Source organism: Cryptotermes secundus, unplaced genomic scaffold, assembly GCF_002891405.2.
Source record: "Cryptotermes secundus unplaced genomic scaffold, Csec_1.0 scaffold508, whole genome shotgun sequence".
NCBI classification, from domain to species: Eukaryota; Metazoa; Arthropoda; class Insecta; order Blattodea; family Kalotermitidae; genus Cryptotermes; species Cryptotermes secundus.
The window spans coordinates 376641-385789 of record NW_019733326.1 but is presented as its reverse complement, the minus strand read 5'-3'; the positions used below and the strand labels follow the sequence as shown (position 1 = coordinate 385789).

Sequence of the window (9149 nt, the reverse complement as noted above, 5' to 3'; positions counted from 1 at the left end):
TATATGATAAATATATATTTTAGTTATTTTAATATGAAGACGGCAAGGCATGCAGTGAACTAGTTTATCGTAAATCGAATAAGCACCTGAAGATGGCACTTTTGTGCCGAAACATGTAGTGCGAGAGAGAGGAGTGAGATAGATGAGTGTATGCACTGGAAGACGGTTGAAATAAATCATAGTTAACTTTCATCAGACTACATGCTATTACATCAGAGTAAATAAATCTTTTAAAATATAACCAAGTTGAATAATTTTACAGTTTTATATTTATGGGGTGTATTATCTCTTGTCTGGTCAGATATTTTTACAAAACTAAAGAAAATAGAATTGTTAATGGAAAGTTTTCTGTATGGATTTTCAATGCTGTGTCATTCTCACAATTAAAAAAGAAGACATTCATCACTTGAACCATATGCTTACTTTTACGGTTAAAGGGAAGCCATTTGCACCACATGCTATTCATCTGAGAATTACAGAGTTTCTGGACATTACCCATCAGCTGGTACTCTTAAGGAACACAGTTTTCAGAAACTGGATCCATTTCCATCATCAGGTGAAAGAATTGAATCCGTTAGACAGAGCTGATCTCATTCACCAGACCAGGTCTTGTTTCCACAACAATATATTCTTTCAGAATACCACACAATGGACAAAGTCCAGAAATTCAATGATCTTGAGTGTAATACAGTGTCAGAATATTTTGAAATTGAGTTATTCATGCTGCCCAGAACTCTGCATACAACTCCAAACCTTCAGCACTTAATCATCAACTATTGGTAGGCCTTCCTCAAAAGTATTTCTTAGTGATAGCTAATAGATGGTAATGACTTTGGATTTTTATCATTTGTTGGGCAGGTGATTCATTAAACTTTGGAATTCCATTTCTGTAAATTGCAAATGCATAGAACAGGGAACACATTGATCACTGTGAAGAAAGAGTGGAAAGTGGCATGACTGAGTAAAATGGCAGTACAAGTCAGGGAAACTCCACATGAAATTCTCTGAGCACGTGTGACAGCTTCTGCTGTGGTTGTGGATAGAGCATTGATGCTCATCATGACACTAAAATAGGCCACAGATAACAAAAGTGGCATCTGTATGTTCACTTTTGCTTCCCTTTGTGTTTGTGTGTGTTTTATTCTATGAATGACCTTTCAGTCAAGCAGCCCCACAGCTTATCTTGATATAAATGTAGGAAAGGAAATATCTACAGTAGAGGAAGCTAAGGCCCAAATCTAGATGTAGCAACAGAAAATAAATGTTGCAGTTATAAAAATTGTTTTCTGTTGTGTGATGCCATATAGTTTGGTAGATTGGTACCAAAGTTTTCAAGGAACCTGTTGCCCCCATCTTCAGGGCAGGTTCCTCTGAAATTTAGGTTAATGTCATAGTAAATATATTCATATGTGTCTCATAGGGTCAGTTGGGTGAAAAGTATGAGTAATTACACTTTCTATAGAATGAAGAACTGAGTGTGCCACAGGATGTGATGGAATACTGTTCTGATTATTTCAATTTGTCTTTCTCCTGATCCAGAAACCATCCTATTAATCTGACTGGCACCAACAAATGCAATAATGATAAGTTTTAACATAATATTCTATTAAGAAATACAACAGTTTGTCTGGAGGTGAGAAGATGTTTTCTTCTTAATAATTATACTTGTCTTTCCACCAGAACTTGAGTTGTATCGGCGAAAAAGAGTGTCTGTCAGGGCTAACAGTGGGTCTTCCGTATCCTTCATGATAACACCAAAGAAGCTCGGTCATATCACGATAAAAGTAACTGCTTCTAGCCCTTTGGCTGGTGATTCTGTGGTGAAGAAACTACTTGTGAAGGTAAATCAGTTTATTTCTGAATAAATATCTATTTTAGGAAGAATATTCAAGTAAAATGAGATGATCCAGATTGACTTTCCTCTGGGATGTGATGTCATGTAGTTTGGCAAGAACACACCAATGTGTCAAAGGAATAACCTGCCTCCATCCAGGCCAGTACTTGAAGTTTACCAGATGTTCTGCTTACAAGGACACCACAGTACTGGCAAGAAAGACAGGTTATATAGACCGTTCAGTGAACGAAGCCATTGAGATGTGGCTGCAGCCCAAATAACTTTACTATAGATGTGGGATTCTCTCCAAGCCATTTATGGTACCCAGCCACAGACATGATAAAAGAGATCAGAGGAGGCAGGAAACCTGAGGAATGACCAAATTCCTGCCTCCCACAAACAAAGGGAATGGTTTCATTTACTAAATCCTCCCCTGGTCCCTCTTAATTTCCAAATTTCTGAATTCAGCCATGTTACTCCAAGTCTTTGGGTCATTGTTCAGCCATCAGTGTGCTTCTCTCTATCCAACTTATGTTTCGTGTTTCTGTGCCACACCAAAGCAATCTTTCCATGTATATTTGAAAATCAATAGAGCCTTTCTATATCAAAACACTTATTTAGCTGCTTTGCACAAATTTAATATTAATTACATTGTGCTCTGATTGACTTTATGAAGTATGTGCTACATCTAATTTCTCTACTTCCTCGTCTAATATCTTGCCCAGCTGTTCATCACCTTTCTTTTTTGTAAGATCACTCTTTGTATTAAATTACTCAGCAATTTCATGAGTTCATTGTAGCCCGGTGTCATTCTTCACAGTGTAAGTTCAAATTCAGGGCAGTTATAGATGAAATTTAAATACTGTTAAGAGATTTGTCCATCAATCCATGTAAAGCGAAAATGGTGGAAGAAGAACAAGATATTCTGAATACATGCAGCAGCTGTAGCATCAAGAATTCTCATATACTAAAACTGTCTGCTGCATAAGTTTTAAGAACATATTACTCTGCAGCAAAATGTTAAAATTCTGGTGTGCATTATGTTTGTGTGACACTGTTTATTTACACAGTTCCTGTCTTATTTTCCACTTTTAAAGTAGGCATCTGTTGTGAATTAATTATGCAAATATGTATCATAAAATGACATGTGCACTATATGAAAGACACTAATGGGTTTATTACTGCCCTTTGTTCCAGCCTGAAGGGGAAACCCAGTATTACAATAAGGCTATATTTGTGGACCTCAGAAATAAGCAGCCATTCCAAACAACTGTGACTCTAGATGTGCCAAAGAACATAGTTGCAGGTTCAGATATGGTGGAAGTTTCAGCAGTGGGTATGTGAGCATCATCACACTAACATAGTTTCAGCAGTGGGTATGTGAGCATCACCACACTAACATAGTTTCAGCAGTGGGTATGTGAACATCACCACACTAACATAATTCCAGCACCGGGTGTGTGAGCATCACCACACTAATATAGTTTCAGCAGGGGGTATGTGAGCATCACCACACTAACATAGTTTTAGCAGTGGGTATTTGAGCATCACCACACTAATATAGTTTCAGCAGTGGGTATGTGAGCATCACCACATTAATATAGTTTTAGCAGTGGGTATGTGAGCATCACCACACTAACATAGTTTCGGCAGTGGGTATTTGAGCATCACCACATTAATATAGTTTCAGCACTGGGTATGTGAGCAACACCACACTAACACTGTTTCAGCACTGGGTATGTGAGCATCACCACATTAATATAGTCAGCACTGGGTATGTGAGCAACACCACACTAACATAGTTTCAGCAGTGGGTATGTGAGCATCACCACATTAATATAGTCAGCACTGGGTATGTGAGCATCACCACACTAACACTGTTTCAGCACTGGGTATGTGAGCATCACCACACTAATATAGTTTCAGCAGGGGGTATGTGAGCATCACCACACTAACATAGTTTCAGCAGTGGGTATGTGAGCATCACCACATTAATATAGTTTCAGCACTGGGTATGTGAGCATCACCACACTAACACTGTTTCAGCACTGGGTATGTGATCATTGCCACATTTAATTTCATATGCCCTATATATCGCAGCACAATATACCTTGTAAGCAACCCTATATATTAGAAGTTCTGTGTTTGAGTTTGCAACTAGCATATGAAGACTAACAGTAAGTTGAAAATGAGTCCTTGTACTTCCTAATGATGGCATAACAATCTACATTACTAACTGATGGTGAACTGCACCCTTCATCCCATAGAGAATGGAGTATAATATAGTCTAACAGTAGGTATTTGAATATCACCACATTAACAACATATGTTCAGAAAGATTGGAGGAATATAAAATTGAATGTATTAAATTCAGAAGAAATTAATTGTACGAATCAAATTTAGGAAGTAGATTTGCATAAGCCTCACAGTAAAGTTACATAATTTCATCACCATTTCTCTGTGTTGGTCTATCTACAGACTGTCTCAAAGTAGTTATGTGTCTCTGTAGGTACTGTTAGAGAGAGACGGATTATTATTCTATAATTGTATCAGTTAAAAAGATACAACACGAAGCAGGGATTATGGAAGGACTCTTATGTTATGCCACTTCTAGTGATTTCTGTTCACTCGGCTGTAGATACTTCTTGTCTCACACATCTCAGTGTTAGAGGACACTGCTGCCGATGTCTTGTTGTCATATGAACCTTATAATAATTCAGAATCATCTGCCTACATAAATCATAGAAATGTCTAATCCACTCCCTGAAGGATTATGGGAAGTCACTCTCAGAAGATTCTTTAGAGGGGTGCCCGTGGTTGGGTCACTGATTGATTGTTAGAGTACAGATTCTGGTTCAGTGGTGGTTAAGAAAAGAAAAATAAAAAGTGTTGGTTTGTGCTATGTAGGGTTAGTAGAGTATGGGCAGTTAAATTGTAGGAAGTTGACAGCATGGGTGTAATCGAAGGTTGTATGTGTGTTGATAGGTTGTCTGATGTATTTTTTTTTATTATACATTACTTTGTTATTGTTGTTTTGAGACGTTGAGTTTTTTGTAGGTCCCCTTATGCAAGCATGTTTTCCACCACACAGGTTAAAAGATATCCACGGACGTCCGATAGGGTGTGCGTACAGTCATTGACCCATATCAGGGCACAACATTATGACTTCTCTCCCATGTTACCATGTCTGAAGGTGGCATAAGCTGCCCTTTTCAGAGCCCAGCTTAGAGACTGTTCTGTTATCACTTTGTTTCTCAGTAATAGCCAGTGCGAGCTGAGTGGTTAGGTTGCAGGCTCCCTTCTAGCCATTATATCCTGTATTTTCCCACATGTGGTTTGCTCTGCTTGCTGCCAGATTCTTGCTGGTTTTTTGCTGGACTTGCTCTTCAGCCCTGACGATGGACATGATGTATTGCTCAGAAGCGTCAGCTCTAGGGTCCACCAAACCTCCTATCAAATAAATACTGTGGACTCTTTCCCTGGGGCTAAAGCGGTAGGGGCGTGAAGCTGACCATTCACCTCCACCTAATGCCAAGGTCAAGAAAATATGGATCTATGCATCCACTCCCCCATACGCCTTCATGGCTTAGTGCTTAATTACATAAGCACAGGGAAACTTTATTTTTACATACTACATGGTCTTTAATCTGAGAAGATAGAACTCTTCATCTAGCCAAATATTTGTTATATGCAGTCTTTGTATACAGAAAGTCATTCTTTTTGTTATTGAGTTTAAAATGTAATTTGCTGGTCTGCTATCTCAGAATGTATCACAGAAAATTATACAGTAGGGTCTCAGTTGTTGGCTTTGTGGATTAACTGCAGGACTTAAAGAATCCACAAATTATTAATTATAGCTTCGCATTACCCACCTCATGTGTTTCAGTATATGTATTGGTGATGCTTTAGAATGATGTACAGTATACTGTGCATCTTCTCAGTCCATTGTAAGAATCTGTTTTATTATTTTTCATCCTGGCATATTCCCACTGAGCAAGAGCTGCTTTCTTCTATTGGAAATATATTTTTCTTGCAGTTTATTGACCACTGTAAGTAATAATTGAGTGACAATATACAGGGTTCAGACTGGTAACTGGATTTACTGAACACTTTTACACACTACTCATGAACACAAGTAGCTGTAGTGCTATTGCTAATTCACACACTTTACAGTTCACTCAAGCACATAAGTCTACTCAGCCTCTGGTAATGGCTTCCAACAGCAGATGTTCCCTTTCTTCTCAGTTCCTTAACAGTCCCTGTGCCTCAGGTACCAGCGTCTAATAACACCAGCTCACAAGGACTGAACTACAGCAGTCCTCTAACTCACTCACTCACTCACCAACCAACTAACTCACTCCACTCCACTGACTGAATGACTGAAATCAGGGTCAGAGTCAGGGTTACTTTATGGCTGGTGGATTACTGCCCATCAGTTCATCTTGGTGACAGACCCCTTGAGGCTTACAATCAGATTTTTTAACTGAACCCTTATGTAACATCCTTTCTGTTTAGAGGATGGGATTAGCTCTTTGCCTTGTCAGGTGTATGTATCACACACATATAGCATGTGATTGAAAATTCTTCCTTTTGCACTATATACAAGTCTTCTGTCAGTCCAGGCTTTGCAAAGCAGATCATGCCTCTTGTACTCATCTTATGCTACCCAGACTTGTCCTGCTTATAATGTCTCAGCATGGACCACATGGAAAAGAACGTTTCTCTGTTGCGTTCACATCTCTTGGGATGCCCACATGATCACTATTCAGCCATTGCTAGTAACTGTTATTGTTTACAGAGCCATTACTTAGCACTGGCTGTTGTATAGCTGCTTATTTTGAGGTCATTGCCTAGCAGTTGGTTTACATGCCACAGTATTTTTATCACAGAGATTGAAATAAACAGATAATTGTAACAACATACTTAAACACAGCCTTATTGTAATGAATTGCAGAACTGTATTAGGTTCTTACAGTGGTGACTACGAGGCATACAGTATTCTTGGCTGTGACTACATGTAGGCCATTACTGATTGGCTTACTCTTCAGCCCCAGAGATGGAGGCAGTACATTCCTCCAAACTTCTGTTGGACTACACAGTGTAACATCACACATGATAACACTCTTCAAATTTATTTCTTTTCACTGTATCACTTATGTTTACATAACAGAAATGCTGTAACTGATATTCTCCTTTATATTTCTAGGTGATATACTTGGACCAAGCATACCAAACCTTGCTAATCTGATCAGAATGCCATCTGGATGTGGCGAACAAAATATGCTTAATTTTGTGCCTAATATTGTCATCGTTGAATACCTGAAGGTGAGTTTTGAACAAACTGGAAGAACTGTTTGTGTACAGTATACATGTGTGTGTGTGTGTGTGTGAGAGAGAGAGAGAGAGCGAGCGTGAGCGGGCATGCATGTGTGTGTGTGTGTGTGTTTGAGAGTGTGAGCAGGCGTTCGTGCATGCATGTGTGTGTGTGTGTGTGAGAGAGAGAGAGCGAGCGAGCGTGAGCGGGCATGTGTGTGTGTGTGTGTGTGTGTTTGAGAGTGTGAGCAGGCGTTCGTGCATGCATGTGTGGGTGTGTGTGAGGGAGAAAGAGAGAGAGCGTGAGTGGGCATGCATTTCTCTTCACCCCCCATGCTTGTTACGTGCCTGACCATGATATCTTCCTTAATTTTATCACCCTAATAATATTTGGCAAGTATTACAATTTTTGAAGTCCTCTTTATGCAGTATCTCTCCAGCCTCCCATTACTTTCTTCGTGTTAGGTTTAAATAATCTCTGTATTTAAGCATCCTGTTGTAAGCCATATTAAAATGTCTATGTAGAACACAGTCCATTAATAATGCAACAAATTGTTCCTTTTTCTTGCACTTACACTNTACATTGGTGTCAGAAGTGGGATCAGTAACGCAAAACACGTTACAATATATTAAAACTGCTACAGTGCATTAATATGTGCTAAATCACACACTGTAGTCCACTTAATTTAATAAAATGAAATCCATTAAAATTTTCGTTATTTTTATGAAATTCTATTCCACCTCACCAGGGGTGTCATCCTCTTGTTTAGAACTATATGTTTATCTCCAGGTGTTTTATTGCAGCAGCTTGTTTTTTATGTTCATTAGCCCGTTGCTCTTTTACGTCTGCAATCTGTAATCTACAAAATGCCAAATGTTAATATTGTTTTTTGATTGTTGTTATTAGTGTTATGTTATGTTTGTTTACGTTATACTCATATGCCCCTTGCTTGTGTGTTGTTTCCCCTAGCACAGATGGACTGTGTTATACATAGATGTTTTAAATAATTTCCTCTGTGCCACGTCCTTGAACATCCTCATTCTTTGTTCTTACCTTAACATGAGAGATCAAGTTTCATACCCATACAATATTAAAACATGTATGTCATATCCATATTAATAATCTATAATGTCCTGTCACATATAAGATTTCTTAGGTATTAATCAACCTTCATTGGTTTCTTCACAGAACACAAACCAACTGACTGCAGCTGTTGAAGGTACAGCACTGGGATACATGGAAAGAGGTTATCAACAAGAATTAACATATCGTCACTCAGATGGATCCTTCAGTGCCTTTGGAAGCAAGGACGACAGTGGCAGTACATGGTTTGTGGCACTACATTCAAACATTCCTCTGCTTGCCTCCACTCTGTGCTTGTGTGCTCTTGAAGTGTGCCCTAGTATATTCTATTTCAGGATCCTGTTGTATTTTGTTGTCACTTAAGTCTTCTCCGTGTCTTATCACACAATGTTTGTCAAGTTTTGAGATACCTGCACGATCATCACAAAACTCAAAAAACATGGCATTATAAGATGGCAGAAAACAGCAAGTGCCAGAATAAGAATCTCTCTGAAGTATGTCTCTGCCTTGAAGTTGGAGGCAGGATGTTCCTCTGAAACATCAGTAAACAGCCACCAGACTACATGGCATCATACCCCAGAAGACAGTAATGTACTTGAATTTTAATTTGAATTTACATAGGTCAGATAAAAAGTAGTGGTAACACCTCTATAGTTCTGAAATGACTTTATTGCCTGAGGTAAATACACTTACGTTCCTTCAATATAATTGCCCCCCATGTGTTCCACCTTCTGCCAAATTTGTGGAAGGCATCGTACACCATCAGTGCCTCCACTTCTGTTGATGTCCAGCAGTGACCGCCCTACAGCACGAATAATCTCCTCTCTTGTGTTGTAACGTGTCCCCCGCAGTGGTTCTTTCATTTTGGCAAAGATATCATAATCGCACGGACTCCTATCAGGTGAGTATGGCATCTTT

General features: G+C 38.9%; 1 protein-coding gene across 3 annotated transcripts in view; it reads left to right on the top strand.

Moving 5' to 3' along the window:
• The window catches only part of LOC111868014 (CD109 antigen), a 126988-nt gene that overhangs the window by 99549 nt on the left and 18290 nt on the right, over positions 1-9149 (top strand). For all 3 annotated transcript variants that reach the window (XM_023858351.2, XM_023858349.2, XM_023858352.2), the window contains exons 17-20: positions 1681-1841; positions 3032-3170; positions 7041-7159; positions 8337-8476. In XM_023858351.2, coding sequence (XP_023714119.1) covers positions 1681-1841; positions 3032-3170; positions 7041-7159; positions 8337-8476 — 559 coding nt within the window. The remainder of the gene's footprint in view (positions 1-1680; positions 1842-3031; positions 3171-7040; positions 7160-8336; positions 8477-9149) is intronic.